Source organism: Pochonia chlamydosporia (genome assembly GCF_001653235.2).
Source record: "Pochonia chlamydosporia 170 chromosome Unknown PCv3seq00009, whole genome shotgun sequence".
NCBI lineage: Eukaryota > Fungi > Ascomycota > Sordariomycetes > Hypocreales > Clavicipitaceae > Pochonia > Pochonia chlamydosporia.
The window spans coordinates 677,219-693,473 of record NW_019154044.1 but is presented as its reverse complement, the minus strand read 5'-3'; the positions used below and the strand labels follow the sequence as shown (position 1 = coordinate 693,473).

Genomic DNA, 16,255 nt, shown 5'->3' with positions numbered 1-16,255 from the left:
CTTCTTCAGGAGCACTGCCCGTTGTCACCTTCAACTATGTTCACTGCCAATATTCACGAAGGCGAGGATCTGAACTACGGGCCAAGATCCGAACTGCATTGAGCTGCGTTACACAAATTTGGATTGAATCCAAGTGAAACCGAACTCTAAATGCAGATCATCCGATGCCGCACTTGCACAACCACATCATATTGATCAAGTTGGCCAAATTAACCGAGCTGCATGGACTGACCGGTATGATTACGACGCATTACATTTGAACACTGCATAGCTTGGCCTTGACTCCCGGGAGTGTTCCCGGTCACACAGCATCACATCAACCATATCGGGCAATGTCCTCTCCATTCTCCACATTCTCCGCAAGCCACTTGGATCAGTCCTGCTTCGTTGACCGATTTCGTGTGTGTCAAGCAAGGACGAAGAAGCTGATAAGAGTTGGAAGTACAAGAACGCAACCTGGAATCTGTAGCTCGGCCGGAATTGCAGACAAAGATAGGAAATCTGCTCACATCCACTGATACAGATGGCTACATCTAGCCCCGTGCTCATCATTGGCGCTGGCGCATTTGGCCTCTCAACGGCATTGCATCTGTCTCGTGCAGGGTATACTGACATTACCGTCCTCGACAAAGATGACTCGGTTCCGCCTCGTTACTCGGCAGCCAACGATCTGAACAAAATTGTCAGAGCTGAATACGAAGATGCATTCTATCGAGATTTGACATTGGTGAGAACAGCCAGCTCGGGGTTTAGTGATTGGAGACTAACGTTGATCTTTCTGGCTGTTAATAGGAAGCTATAGAGGCATGGAGAAAACCACTCTTTGCGCCGTATTATCATCAGACCGGTTTTCTTCATTGTGTTTCCAAGGCAGCTCCCGAAAAGGCAGTTGAGACTATGAAGCGATTCTGGGAATCGGCAGAAAAGCATAGTGAGATGTGCCAGCAGTTGGTAACTATGAACACTAGGAAGGATATAATTGACCAAGTCTGGCAATTCCAAGATGGACCTCTCACAGGTTGGCGAGGCTACCTCAACCGTTATGCCGGATATGCTCAGTCCGGACGTGCACTCGCTGCCGTCTACCGGGAGCTCTGCAAAGTGGGCGTCAAGTTCCATCTTGGTTCCGGCAACGAAGTAACTCAAATTACCTACGACAAGACAGTTTCGACGAATGGCGGCGTAAAAGCGGCACGCGGTGTAAGGACAGCCAACGGTAGCTTCTACCCAGCCAAACTCGTGATCGTGGCCGCAGGTGCATGGTTACCTCAACTCATTCCAGAGATCGGCTCACAGGTTGTTGCAAAATCATGGTCTGTTGCGCATGTCAAGCTCACAGAAGAAGAGGCATCCGCACTTAAGGGAATACCAGTCACATATGCTCGTGACTTGGGCTTCTTCTTTGAGCCTGATCCGACGACCAATCTACTCAAACTGTGTCCCATGGGCGGTGGATTTATTAATACCGACCCGAAAACAGGGCTATCACTGCCACCGAAAGGGTATTCACGAAGTGCATTCATGCCTGAAGACGACGAAAAGAAGGTGCGACAATTGCTATCACATACATTACCTCATCTTGCGACACGGCCTCTGGTAAACAAACTACTCTGCTGGTTTGCTGACACAAGCGATTCGGACTACATTATTGACTACGTTCCCAATACGGCGTCTTCAGTCATCGTCATGTCGGGTGATTCTGGACACGGATTTAAAATGTTTCCCATTGTGGGATCGTGGGTAACGGACTTGCTGGGTGCCAAGGATGGGGAGCAGCATGAGACTCGGTGGCGATGGAAGGCGGCAAAAGCACAAGGTTCTAGTAGTGATTGGGGAGAAGATGTTAGTTGGAGAGTCGGTGAAACGAGGGAGTTTTCTTCGATTGAACCTACAGTGTCAAAATTGTGATGCAAAGTATCTAATTACAATGTGGACGTTTTACACTACCACATCACTACTTACATCACTCCGCTCAGTGGCCTCCTTTGTTTTATGGAAGCCTTATTTTTGTTTACCGAGCGTGGCCGATAATGGACTAATATTTGACAGGAATACATTTCACGTAGTATTCGAATAACAACACTCTATAAACTATGCACATGTGACAAATCTTCATGACTGACACTGCACGCCGGGAAGTGGTGATGCAATCCTCACATACCTTGAAGCATACATTGCTTCTGACAATACTCCGTAATAATTACTCCAAAAACGCCTGCGACATCCATTCTCCATGCTCAGTATCAATCGAATTCACCATATCCATAATCTGGGCCGTCGAAAACCCCGCCCCAATGTAGTTCCCATCCAGAACATCATCCGTAATAGGACTAGGTAACGCATCCTCAGGAACAGAAAAGTCACCAGGTACAGGTGCCAAATCATTCGGCGCCGTAGACATAACACCATGGTCACGAGCAACCTGAGAGGCATCCAATTCCGCCGTCACGCAGAGACCGTCGATCATCCGCTCAAGATGCTGTAGCTCCGACTGCTGATATTGGGCGATTAAATTACCACATTTCGATATCTCATCGAGAATAGAGTATGCTCTTTGGCGCCAGGATGCCCAGCTGCTTGAATCTTGGTACAACACTGGTGCTGCGAGGAGATTTGTTATGGAAATGAAGAGAGCTTCGAGATCATGAGACAGGAAGGTTTCTGTACAGTTTAACCTCGTGTTAGAAATGTATTTGTATATAAGGGTGACAGTGTGCATAGTCATACCAATGAGTCCTTCGCTTTGCAAACACTCCAATATGGAGATTACGTGTTGTGACGAGTCAAGGCACATTCGTAGCAAGCTTTCCACTGCTTGAGAGGAATTAAATATGTGTGAATAAGAGTCTGGAGTTTCCAAACGTATTTTATAGAAGCAGAACAGCACTGGCCGCGTCGCAAGGATGATGCACTAAGAATGCCTGGTCAGTATATTTGCACGTCCAGCCACTGGCGGAACTTACTTGATGAAAGAGCAGGTGAATATGCGCCGATAACCGAGAAATTCCGACTTTCTTATTGTTCAAATCTATTGGGAATTGTTCGTGAAGTTCGTCTGGCAGACCTGCCATGCTGGCCAGTGTGTCTTTGGTTCGGAGAAGAAAGTTACTACTCAGCCGTCCATCGGGACCGTATATAGCTGCATTATGAAACAACATCAGAAATAGTCTCAATATGAAGGAAAAGGGAAAGAGTCGAAAAGGTTTCAACTCACCGCTATCGATTGTGGCGATAAAATGTGACAACTTGGTTCGCATAGCAAAGGCCGCCGTGCGAAACGAGTCGCCTTCAAATTCTGGCAACGGCGCCGTTACATCGTCATCACGAATAGATTGGGATAGACCCATTAAGTAGCTCATTTGTCGATCGAGGATGTGAATAGTCCACCAAAGTCTTCGACATCTTGGGGCAAGTGCATTCTCGACGTGGTGCGAGCTCAAGTTCGTGTGAAGGCCATGGCTCATTGCCAAACGAACGGCCTGGCCAATCTATCTCGTATTAGCATTCCACGATCGGCTCTCATCTGAACTGATAAAGGTGTACATACATAGTTGTATGCAGAGCCTCGATGTTCAATGCAATGGAGATACAACGCTATACAGCATAAAATCTCTGCAGCCTGTACTGGTTCGTCCCATAATACCGTCATGTTCGGTAGCAGGTGAATCGCATGCACAAAGAAGCTTGCTCCAGGAGGTTGACTGCCCTTATTGGGCTTGGTTGTGAGGGCTTTGCCAAAAGCGAGTACTAGCATGAAATGAATGAACCACAGTCGCTGTACGAGTCCTGGAGATTGCTCCCCTTTGTAATGGGCATGCAGACCATCCAAGAAAACTTCTTCGTCAAATAAATGAAACATCGGAGCGCAATGGAACTTGACAATGTTGACAAGGTGAATGGCGTAGTCAATGTTTGGCAAGACAGGTTGGTCCGAGTCGTTGGTCCAATCCAAGATGTACACTTTGCTGTCAAACATGAGTGCAGTGGACGGTAGAGATACTCGGTGGACATGTTCGTAAGTGATGCTTAGAATGCGACGAGTGAATGACCAGTTGGACGAATGCCCTAGGTAGACTGTGCATCATTACGGCATTAGCATGCATCAGGGTCAACATAGTAGTCACTCACAAGTTCGTCCAGTGTCGGAGAGCATAAACGTCGACGGGCCTGTGGATAGCGGATTCGTCAAAGAAGCTACCTCGGGCGACTCAGATTGACTCTGGTCCTGTTGGCCAGGTTCAGTGGTAGTGATATGATGATGCCTTCGCCCTATATCATCGAAATTCGACGATTGTGGCTGTAGGCGTCTTGATATGTTTGCTGGACGAATTTTAGTTCAATGTCCAGTTGCACTTCGACGCACGGTTCCATAGAGGGTGACATACGATTCCAGCCAGTCTGCAACTCATTTTGAGCAGTGTGCGTGTTGGAAGATAGATCGCCTTGGGTGGTATTTGTCCCATCGCCGCCAGAGTATACATGTGCAGCTCGATCTTGGAGGGACGCAAGATATCTTTGACAATGATGCGAGATTAGCTCGGCGTAGACTATTCCAGTAACAGAAGTTGGTGTAGAAGGTAACGACATACCCCCTGGTAACTAGTATTTTCTGCCCATAGTCATCATATTGACAGAACAACTTGCGTTTGCTACAAGCTTCGCACGGCCGAGTGCCACTGCACTTTATCTTTTGTCGACGACATCGGGCGCATCTATAACAGATTAGTTCGCACCGCTACAATTCGACTACGACATAGCTTGAAAGCAACCAACGCGTTCTGAGATCTCTTGGATATCCGATTACATGATGGATTGGGCGGCCGGGTTGATTCATGCGGGAGTGACGGATATTGATGTTGATGGTTTTGCCTAACTGGTGTCATGGCATGTAAAGCGCTCGACAACGCAGCAGCGTCAAAAGACTAAAGAACTTCACCGTCTCAAAATGGAACAAGATTAACTTTGACGAAATGAGAGGTGAAGTTATCAGCATTAAATGCCAGGTGTCTATCTACCTCGGTGGCTTGCCTCTGCCCGGGCTCCAATTGTATAACCACTCCAGAGTCGAGACCAAACGGCTTTAGCTCAGCCATGAATAATTAAAACGGCCTGCGTCGGCGACCCCGCACAGGAAAGCAATCTGGATGTCAACGAATCTACGAGACCCTCTTTCGTTCTTACCCCAACTCCGATTCCGTCTGATAACTGTTTATCTTTGGGAAATGGTGTGTGGCCCTGCATTTTGCTTGGAACTGCGGAGGAGTGTAACCAGATGATGAAGATGTGTGTAAGACATCACCGAGTTTGCTGGACCGGTGGCCGATGCCTTGTCAAATGAAGGGCCTAGCCACCAGGTGAGTTGGGATCCCATGCCTCTCTTTTTTACTTTCTGGTTGTCTTGTAAATTGGAGAGTTACCACACGGGGGGTGAAAACACGAAAATAAGGTCAAGTGTAAAGTTCGTTGCAATTCCATTCGCACCATACCACATGTTGTCAATTTTCTTTTTCGGGGGTATCTGGTTGTTTTCTCCAGTCTTTGCTTGAAATGCTCCCGTCTGCTGCTGCTTATTACATATTGCCATGACATTTGGCGCAAACCTCATCTCAAATCTGTAGAAAGAGCCTTGCTTGACTGCTGGAATCAGACATACATCTGCTATTGTGATTTGCGATCTAACCGTAAATCCAGCAGTGCGCGTCTCCCGAGTCTTAACCAGCAGGGACTCAAAGGCTTCCAGGCCAACCTGGAATACCCGCTTCACAAAGTCAAACTGGTCTTCACGCTCGCCCCGAATTGCTTTCACACCTTGCGCAGTGCAAGAGTTGGCTGGCCTCTGTACATCGTTGGTGATGATGTTAATAACAAATCCCGTACCAGAGCTCGCTGCTCAGGCTGGACGACAGGAGGTAGCAGCAGGTAGCGATCCGGGAACTGCTCTTCAAAGCACTCCAGAATTGCAACATATTGGCGTATAGCCGGTTTCCGCCGCTGCTATTAGTTACAATCAGCGTCAGGACGCTTTCCGCTGCTGTCCATCTTGGAGATTTAGAAAGAAGGAGGTAAGAGGAATAGACTTGAGATGCGCCGCAATTGTGGCTCCATGGCAGCAAGATCAGGAATAGTAACAATACAGATGAAAAGAGCCTGTTAGTTCCGTGTCTGGAGTCATGCCAAGCCGTTGGGATGAGTGTGTGTGGGAGAAGACGACGGATCCTGCAATTTGTGTTGGTTGGCAAGCGGCATATGCCAAGAGGTCATCTGATCCAACGGGATATTGACTTGACATGTTGATTGCAGCATTGAAGTATTCACGAAGAATCTCGGGCGCAAACAGTGGGACGAGTGGACTGATGAATCTCACTGCATCTCACTGCATTGAGGACATAACTGCAACATTGAAGCATCTACGCACCGCATGTCGAACCATAGAAGCATATTTGAAGCGGCTAACCTACATAAGCATGCTAGATTGGCTAGACATGCAGCTTTTGAGCGGGACACGGCTCGCCGGACGCTTCCAATGTTGCCCGGCTAAGGTTAAGCTTAAAGTATTTGATGGGTCAAATGGGGTATGCTTACCACCAGAAATCAGTATTCCTAAGTACTTGGCGTAAGAGGGCACGGAACTATAAGCGTTCTACTCTTCTACACGGCATGGTGCTTGAATCAAGTCCATTATACCGGGATACATGTAGCTCACAAGGCACTCAATAGCCCAACAGTTGGGTGCCATAAGTATTTGAACAAAACGGTCTGGTGCATTTTACGTCGTGGTAGCTTGAGACGTTAAGTTCAAATAATAATGATTCTATTGTAACTATGTACATGACATCCTTGAAAGTTAGAAAGTGAGAGTGGCCGGCGTTCAAAGCTCCAACCAGAATCGCTCAAATTGGTTATGTGCAGCTTATTAGTCCCAGGAGAGGAAATAATCAGCTTACGGGTTGCCATTTACTCTTTCAGCCGTTGTTGGGGTCGTAAATGCAACATTAAAGTCCGCGCGGTATGGTTGTCAACTTGTACGAGACAGCATGTGTTGGATGGAGATCCAAAACGTCTATGTATGCGGGCTCAGTAAATCTCGTATTGGTAAACAATTAATGCAACTTGCAAATAAGCGAGCTCAGGGCGCATAATATTATTCTGCATTCTGGTTACAACCGGCAGAGTTCAGCTCTGCAGGACCAGGAATGATGTTTGACAATACCAGACTTGTAGATAAAATTTCGACGCAGTATTTCGCGCAACAGATCAGCAGAAACTATAAAAGGCAGAGAATCCTCAACTACAGTTTCGTTCTTTGCAATCTCAATCACGCTTCTTTCACCATATCAGATTCTCATTAGCTACTCATCGTCGAGCACCATGCGCACTTCACTCACTTTGGTCCTTTCGGCCGTTATGGCAACCGGCGTACGCCTTGACCCCATCACGCATTATGATGATATAGCTACTAACCACCTCTTAGGTGTTCGGCGCCGAGGCTCCAATCCCCGGATATGGCGTAGACGTCATTCAATGGAATGTCGAAGTTGCTCCCGGACAGACCGAGGTCCTCAATGGCACAGTCCAGGAGGTTTATGCTCATGCCCTCCAAATCAACCCCAAGTTCACCCTTGCCAAGTCCCCCGACGCAAGGGACATCCATCAGAAGCGTAACGTGCATTGTGGCAACTGGCCGCTTGCTGACAAAGGACGCATCCAGGAGGGTATTCACTACCTCCGTGGCGTGCCGGGTGCTCCTCGCAATGGCCCGGGTCCTGGAAACTGTGGTCGAGTTAGCTGCTCCCACAATTCTGCCATTTGGTGGTGCAACGATGTTAGTACAAGCTTGATTATTGACTGTTGTTAGTCCCGATGTTATTTGTTAACGTGTGCTAACTGCCTGTGTGCCCGACGTAGAACACGACTCCCAAGACGTTGGACAATTGGCACTGGATTGCCAATAGTGCTCAGCACATCATCAACACCTGCGGGCCAAGCGTCGGCTCGGTTTCAGGACAGAACTTTGAAGATGGTAATTGGAACACAATTGTTCGCGGCGACTCTTGCTAAACTGGGCTTGAAATGGCTACAGGAACCTGAGCTTATGCTGTGCCTCGGATTATGGCTATCGCTCTCACCAACATGCATTCACTTATCTGTGTTGTCTGAGCGTCGCATTTTCCAAGCATCGATGAGCTTTACTTCAGCAAGACCGCGTATTCAGGAGTCCTTTGCCTGAATATGAATTATTGTGTAGCTAGATGCCGTTAGAAAAACCTTATCATTCATCATATAACTACAGTCTTGCCAACGATTCTTAAAGCGCAGTCACCGGAAAGTTAACCCAACCCCGGGTTTCGTAGAGACACGTTCTTAATCTCCGTCGCAAATCTTCACAACTAGCAAACGAGAACATTTAAGAAGTGAAAACCCCTACGATCTCTCCAATCTAGATTTATTTCCTTCCAGAAGCTACACATCATAGCAGTAGCGGCGGGACCAATTGTTATTGTGCCAAGAAACATTAGAGCTAACAGCTTGACAGGGTTGACATGAACAATCCCAGTTCGGCTCAAGGCAAGTGTGCTTAGAAAGTTCCAAACAAGCAAGGCTCCCAGAGAGATTGCAATGGACCTCGAAAATATTGAGTGACATTGCATAGAGAGATCAATGAGTGCAGAGTATGAGAGATACTGCTCCAGTCCAGTGACATTCGACAAGCGCAACATATCGCAGACACCTTTAATATGCGCAGTTGCAGTAACGACGCCAATTAATGTGTACAGCCACAGGACGCAAGACACTGAATCATGCCTAACTTCTACATTATACTCGGTCAGCCCTTTTGCGGTTGTTTTGGAAAAGTACCTTCCCCAGAGAAACATTTGCGCGGGGAACAACACCCAACAAAGTGAACATGAATAATAGAGGGTGTGTATAAAGCCATTGTTCAGTACCAAGAGGCACGTCATCGCAATACCAGGAAGCGCTGCCAGGAGTACTGCTCTAGAGTTGGCAAGAGGCGATATCGTCGCAGACGGCCACCAGCAACTTGGGCCGTCGGTTCCGGCCGTCGGTTCCGATGTTATCTAGCAAAAAAGTTAAACAGCAAGTCGCTGTTATGCTGCAGAAACCGCTAATAAGGCCGTGAAGGTACGCAACGCTGAAGAGAGCCAGCCGGTTTCTCGGTCGACGCGACTCTGTTACCAAGGTCATCTGAATAGCGACTTCAGTTGTCAGCCAGCAAGACACGAACAACAGGGAGTTGGATGCTGCATCTGGAAGAATAAACGTAGACGGTTGCATCGCTCTGGCCAATGGACTTGGCCACTTTCCATCTATTGGCACGTCCTGGCGACTCAGGGCGAAATATAACAGTGCCATATATGCAACAATTGCGATCCTGGTGAGACACGAATCTGATTTCGGCTCGGCAAGAAGCTCGTCAACGTACGGTACGGAATGCGCGACCTTCTTATTGAGATTTGGATTCGGTAGTGCTTTGGACCTATAACCCGAGAACATTCGCTTGCTGAAGAAGTCGGTAACCACGCGTGTCTCTAACAATGGTACAAGTCGGAAGAACAAAACTTGAGCTGCGAAGTTTGTGTATGATAGATATCGCTGGAATCGGGCGCTTTCCTCCACAAGCCACGCAACTCTTTCAGTCCGTAACAAAGCCGTTTGAGAAAACACTGACTCAATGTCTTCGGCCGAAAGATGATTCCTACTGGTCATCATGGCGCTGAGATTATCAGCAAGTGCTGCCGCCGACTCAACTGCCGAATTTGCGCCATGGCCTGTCACTGGGTCAAACTAAATACCACATTCCAGTCAATTGACAATTTTTATGGCCTTTTATGATCGAATCCCTTACCTTGTGGACAGAATCACCGATAAGTACAAACCGACCAAAGTGCCACGTCGGGGATGCATGAATCGGTAATGCCGTTGTTCGACTGAAGATGACGTTCTTGTATAAATCCTTGAACTTGACATTTGCAGAAACATACATCTCGGACTCCTGCTCGGCCAGCGCAAGTTCGTCTTCAGCTGTGAATCTTGGGATATTCACACCATGGGTGTCCTCCGGGAGCTTAAACCAGAGAAACCAGGATGGCGTATCATTTGGCCCGACTATGACCGTGATTATTGGTCCTGCTTCGCGACGTGTTATATGAGATTGCGATGACTTGAGATCACCCGTCGGTCGTGATACGCCAAAAATGCACTCATACTCGCATTGTGTCTTCAGTTCGATTCTTGCTTCAATTTTAGACTCCATTGCCATCTTCGCCATCGCTCGCCTAACCATGCTGTGGACACCATCTGCGCCAACAGCAATGTCCGCTTCAAAGATACGCCCGCTTTCAGCGTGAAGAAAGACTTTGTCACCGGACTGCTCAGCGTTGACAATTCGTTGTCCAAGTATAACCCTGTCTCTGTGCTGCAGGTGTTCATACAGGACCCGAATAGCCGAGTGACGTGGTGTTATTGTAATGGGATACCCATGTCTGAAACAAGAATTAGCCTTATTCAACGGGGTGCGAATAACCTTTCGGCTAGAAGTTCCGAGATCTTGTGCGAAGCCACATGTCTTCCATCCCGTGACCACAAGTCGAACGTCGTGCTGACCTCTGAGACGGCGAGCATCTCTTCGCAGCAACCCAGCTGGTCGAAGATTCGGAGACCATGGGGTTGCCAGCCGAAGCATGCACCGATTGGAGGTGCAATCTCACCCTTCGCTTCCAGGAGAAGAAATTCGATGTTTAGCTTCTCTAGGAAGTTTGCGAGGGTCAAGCCTGCAATGCCAGCCCCGACTATAGCCACCACAAATTGTTCGGGCATATTTTTCACAGTTGCCAGATGTTGAATTTGGAAAAATCACAGTGTAACTAATGGTTGAGCTCTGAGAGTTAACCGGCATCAGTCTCTAAATATGTATCAAGCGTCCCACACAGGCAGCTTTTACCCACCCAACCATCTTGTTTTGGCAAGATGCAGCCACAGGAAGCTTGATTGAGAGAACATAGAATCAGATAACCTATGGTCGATCCTGAGCTCTGTAAGTGACTTCTCTGGCGTTAAGAGCCCCTCCCAGGCTGACACGTAGGCTCTTGATACCTGGCTTGGTCTTGTTGCGTCTGTATGTCTTATTTGTCATATTTATATGTTGTGTAACCAAATCTTACAGCCCCTCATCGCGCATTCTTCAGTAACATGCGCTGGGAATATACGCGGGCTGTCCTAATGCCGAAGAATGGTTGGTCGAAACTACGATGGCACCTTTGAGAAGCTGAGCAGCAGAAGTCGATATTCAGGTCGCTGCATGAGACGGGTCATGAACACGAAAGTGAGGGTGGTATTTGGCTTATCTACTCTGCAAATGAGGTTAAAATCCCGTCACGCAAACTGGCTGCTGAATCCCTCAATCCAGATTTCATCCTCCCGGCGTGCGTGTTGCGGCCATTTTTTGCAAATCGAGTGCCACATTGTCAGGTGCGAGAGGTATATAACTTAATTCCGACCCCTTAACCTCCCTCAAGACTAGTATAACAGTAAAGGCGTCCTTCACGGGAATGCAGCATGAAGCATTTCCAACTCAAACTCATAAGCAATTGCGTGCGAACGAGTATGTGTCTATGGTGCCTTGCAACAGTCACAACCTACTCTAAGTTCTGAAGTGGTGTCGTTTCTATGAAGTTCTGACTCCTGGCAAAATACGGAGTACCGGCTAAGTCAATGCAAGATCCTATGAGAAAGAGTACATGAGTTAAAAGGGAATGCAGGAACTTATAAAGCCAGAACATAGGGAAAGTCGAAGATGAACACTTCCAGGATAATGGTTCCTCCCATGAATGTGCAACGCAGGGCACATGGTGAGAGAATGGCACCAAATGGTAACCCAAAAATGTAGGCAAGACAAACTTCAAAGACATCGACTTCGCAAATGCCGTTTGCGGGGTTTTGCACCAATTATGCGATGAACAGATGAAGAACAAAGCAAGTTCTAAAACATCAATTTTACATTATGACCCTCTCTCCCGTCCTCTCTATGCAGGTCTTTGAGCGCCTACAATACCCCTGACTTGGAAATTGTAGACAAATTTTCTACCTCGATGGATATACAAGTATTTTCCCTCTTCACATATAGATAAATGCAGTTTCGCGTCTGCTTTTTTATCTTAGGCGCCCAACTATTCAGAAATGCCGCCCCAACGTGCCTTGTCCGAAGTTCTTGGCAGTCGGCGAGGACGTCGCGCTGCAGCTGGGACACTAGTATCGTTTATTATGTCTTGAGCTCTTTCGGTTGGCGGCGTGAGTGGCTTAAAGATCCCGGTTGGTAGCTCTGAAGGTAACTTCCGGTGTAAGACACAAGCAATTTGTGGCAAAATAACATGGAAGAGCATAACAATTGAAAAATAAATAAGGTCGTGTATGATTTGTTCTGTCTGCCTGTCTGTCATCAGGCCGCAAAAAACACGGTGCTCGATTACCCATCTTCCGTCCGTATTCCCACCATTGCATCCTCAGCACTTCGTGATTGTATGACTTCCACACCGTTACAGTGCCCTTCTTGACTTTTCGTGGGACGAAATGCAGGACCAGAGCAAGATGAGCCTTCGTACGGCTCTGACTCTGACTAGTTTCCTTGCGTCTTTGCTTGGTCTGGCCAACGTGGCGAACGCCTGCTTCCCTGCTCTTGGTACCTCAAGACCGGACACATTACCCGACAACAACTCGAACTGGTGGTGCAATCCTAGCGACGAATATGCATTTCTTGGCTTCTCTTATGATGTCACTGCGTGTGGGTTCTTCAGTCGAGCGTTTGCTACCCTTTCTTACGCACGAAACAGGCCAGGATTCATCTCAGCTGCGGAAAGACTTTAAAAACATGCGGGAGAAATTTAACAGCCGCTACGTCCGACTCCATGGTGCATGCGATTCAAAGAGTTTCTAGTACGGTTCTTCAGTCCCCGAGAACTACATCATTCTGACTCCGTCTTAGTGACGAGGTTATTGAGGCGGCATGGGAGAACAACCTCGGTGTTCACGCCCTAGTCTGGGTATGCGTAAAGTTTTTAGTTACGCACATACTTTTATTCTAATTAGAGTATTAGTTCGGTTCCGATGGCGATGATCGCTGGAGGTCGCGCCGTGATGCATTGTTTGCGACCCTTCACAGCAATCCGAAGGCACCCTTCGTCACCCGAGTAGTACAATTCGGCTCGCAGCCACTTTTCGATTCCGTTCTTGATCCTGCAGCTCTAGCGCAACAGGTCAAGACAGCCCAAGCAAATCTCAAGCCGCTTGGAATTCCGGTCACCATTTCAGAACTTGCATTTGGTTACCAACAGCACGGGGTCGAAGTGCTGGATGCCATTGACAGCATAAACGCCAATATGCTGCCTTATTTGAACAAAAATGCCTCCACTGGTATGTTGTGACCATCTTGTAGCCTGATTGACTAGTTAACGTCTATTAGGTGCCAATGCTTGGCCCGCGGTTTTGGAAGACCTGGACTGGTTCATAGCACACGGCAAAGGCAAGAAGATATACTTGGATGAGAACGGATGGCCGTCTGCCACGTCTCCAGAGGTTCAGCCAAACAGCCCAAATGCTGTTGCCGACGTCTCAAATGAGGAGGCGTATTACAAGCTCCTTGACTCAAAATGCGAAGTCTTCAGAGGAGTTGCTGGTGGTGGTGTTGGCTGGTTTTCTCACATGTATTCTGATCAAAAAGAACCTGGGTACGGTATTTACGATTCCAACGGCATGTTGAAGTTTCCGTTTCAACCTCGCACCGAGTGTTAGATCGGGTCGCCGATCTAACAAGAAAAGCGCCAACTACTCTGCTCGGGAGGTACTCCTTCTGGTACTGGGTTACGCTCATGACGCAGATAGTGTGTATCTTCAGCTTCTACCATTTGAAGAGCTTGTAAAGCTGCAATAACCAAAAAAGAAAATGCCAGATATAAGGTCAAATCCAGAAGTCGCTCTTATCTGTGTATTTACAACTCCATGCCTTCCAGCGGCCCCGTTATTGCTTCGACGACTCAAATCGTCGGACACACTGAGGGCAAACAGTGTCGCAGACGAGCGGTTTGCATAGAGTATATACAAATAAAAGCCGCTTAGACATGTGTCCTCACTACTTTTATTTCCTGGTTTCGTTGACTTTCCGCTTTGCAAAACCCAACTAGACAACTCACTTCGGAGAACTTCGGAGAAAGTCAAAGGGCTGTCCGCAACTGCACCACAGTCGGAGTCCTAACCGATGCATGAGCAGTGGTCTGTCGGCTCCGTCTCCGGACTTGTCGAGCGCGAAAGCAGCGCCTGGTTTGTGTGATGACGGACATGCTGGCACGCCTACGGGAAGAAGAGCATGTTACCCAGACCTGAAAGCCCTTGCAAAGGGTGATATATCCCGTGCACATAGACTAAGTCTGTAAAGCTCACTACTCTATTTTTGTGTGTTATTATTGAGCTTTTTGTCTCTATATTGCCAGCTGTATTGACTTGTTGCCATTTTGGGTGTTCCAACAAGATGCCTACGATGAATGCAAACGAATCAACCTTCGCCGATGCCACCTACATTCCCCCGGACGCAATATTCGAACTTACAAAAAGATTTCAAGACGATCAAAACCCGAACAAAGTAAACCTCGGTCAAGGAACATACCGCGACGAAAACGGTAGTCCATGGGTTTTGCCATCAGTAGTTGCAGCTAAGGAGGCTCTGGGTTCTGTGAACCACGAGTATCTTCATATCCGTGGTCTACCGGCGTTTTGCGATAGAGCTGCAGAGGTTGTCTTTCATGGAACAAGAGCACTGAATGAGGACAGAGTAAGTATCACTAGGCTCAGAAGATCGCTGGACTAATCTTGCAAGATCGCAACTTGCCAAGCCTTGTCGGGGACAGGAGCACTTCTTCTGGCTGGACTGGCTATAAAGAAAGCTCAAACAGGAATTAAGACCATATACGTCACATCGCCGTCCTGGTCAAACCATGAAGTTGTCTTCAGCGGGCTGGGCTTTACCGTCAAGAAGATACCATACTACAACAACAAGACCTTCGACTTTGAGCAATATTTGACTGTCCTCAAATCTGCTGATAGACATTCAGCTGTCGTCCTACACGCCTGTGCTCACAACCCAACTGGCTGTGACCCAACTCGCGAGCAGTGGCAACAAATTGGCAAAGTAATCAAACAGAACGGAATTCTACCAATAGTTGACGCCGCGTACCTCGGGTTTAACTCTGGATCCGTGGATCAAGATGCATGGGCAATTCGTCATCTAACAGAGGACTTGGGCCTGGAAGCCGCGGTTTGTATATCCTTTGCGAAAAATATGGGACTGTACGGCGAGCGAGTCGGCCTTGTGGCATTCATAACCAAAACTGCAGAAACAAGCCGCTGCATGTCTTCTATCCTCGAAAGAGAGCAGCGCGCAACAGTGTCTAGTCCACCGGCATATGGTGCTCGCATTGCCGCAACTGTTCTCGGGAATCCCGCATTGGTAGCGCAATGGTCGAAGGACTTGCTTACAATGTCACGCAGAATCAGTGACATGCGGAAACGACTGTGCGATGAGCTCACGCGGTTGCAAACTCCGGGTGATTGGTCTCATATTCTTGGTCAGTGTGGCATGTTTGCGTATACAGGCATCAGCAAGGAGCAAGTCCATCGCCTGCAAGGTACGAGGAGTCGCAAACGATACATCAGCATTGATGCTAACAAGATCTTCTAGAGGACTATCACATTTACATGCCAGACACGGGGAGAATGTCCCTGCCTGGACTAAATGAGAGGAACGTGGCGTATGTCGCGGAAGCTCTGGACTGTGTAATTCGGAGATCGCAAGTTCAGTAGTCTGGGCGTACAAGCTAATGGAGATGGTTTATTGTACCACCCACTCGTATTCTTTGACCTAATGCATTTCCATGTTGTCCAGTTACCATCTTCCAGACGCCGGTCTCGGTGAATTATTAGGCATTTGTGCATGACCCTGGCCACACCTTGGCCCGTGATGGAGCGCCAACGGGCTAACAGATTAGAACGTCCCCAGAGTTATCCAGTAGCCCAATCTAGAACGTCACGATGTGTAATAAATTGTGGGCGGAGTCTGTCCGTTGTGGTCACAAAACTCGGCAGCCATCCCGACTCATCGGCATCAATACCGGCTCACCGACCAACAGCTCCATCGGGAAAAGACCGGTTTTCGTCATCGCTCATACAAGTAGCACATATGTCCATTGTGGAA

General features: G+C 47.9%; 5 protein-coding genes across 5 annotated transcripts; 4 read left to right on the top strand and 1 right to left on the bottom strand.

The window, feature by feature from the left end:
* Nucleotides 1–523: 523 nt before the first annotated feature.
* Nucleotides 524–1,908, top strand: VFPPC_14816 (sarcosine oxidase; the record flags this gene model as incomplete). The annotated part of the gene is made up of 2 exons (XM_018292584.1): nt 524–727; nt 793–1,908. The coding sequence occupies 2 exons, from the start codon at nt 524–526 to the stop codon at nt 1,906–1,908; spliced, it is 1,320 nt and encodes a 439-aa protein (XP_018138235.1).
* Nucleotides 1,909–7,368: 5,460 nt separating this feature from the next.
* VFPPC_10740 (hypothetical protein) lies at nt 7,369–8,058 on the top strand (the record flags this gene model as incomplete). The annotated part of the gene is made up of 3 exons (XM_018289053.1): nt 7,369–7,416; nt 7,472–7,822; nt 7,906–8,058. The coding sequence occupies 3 exons, from the start codon at nt 7,369–7,371 to the stop codon at nt 8,056–8,058; spliced, it is 552 nt and encodes a 183-aa protein (XP_018138233.1).
* A 936-nt stretch (nt 8,059–8,994) lies between these two features.
* Nucleotides 8,995–10,836, bottom strand: VFPPC_10739 (FAD binding domain-containing protein; the record flags this gene model as incomplete). Its single annotated transcript, XM_018289052.1, has 3 exons — nt 8,995–9,804; nt 9,866–10,502; nt 10,613–10,836. The coding sequence occupies 3 exons, from the start codon at nt 10,834–10,836 to the stop codon at nt 8,995–8,997; spliced, it is 1,671 nt and encodes a 556-aa protein (XP_018138232.1).
* Nucleotides 10,837–12,603: 1,767 nt separating this feature from the next.
* Nucleotides 12,604–13,803, top strand: VFPPC_14815 (glycoside hydrolase family 17 protein; the record flags this gene model as incomplete). Its single annotated transcript, XM_018292583.1, has 5 exons — nt 12,604–12,796; nt 12,846–12,948; nt 12,998–13,055; nt 13,110–13,425; nt 13,475–13,803. 5 exons carry the CDS (start codon nt 12,604–12,606, stop codon nt 13,801–13,803), a joined length of 999 nt encoding a protein of 332 aa, XP_018138231.1.
* Nucleotides 13,804–14,536: 733 nt separating this feature from the next.
* VFPPC_10738 (aspartate aminotransferase) lies at nt 14,537–15,882 on the top strand (the record flags this gene model as incomplete). The annotated part of the gene is made up of 4 exons (XM_018289051.1): nt 14,537–14,836; nt 14,882–15,689; nt 15,743–15,812; nt 15,879–15,882. 4 exons carry the CDS (start codon nt 14,537–14,539, stop codon nt 15,880–15,882), a joined length of 1,182 nt encoding a protein of 393 aa, XP_018138230.1.
* Nucleotides 15,883–16,255: the final 373 nt, after the last annotated feature.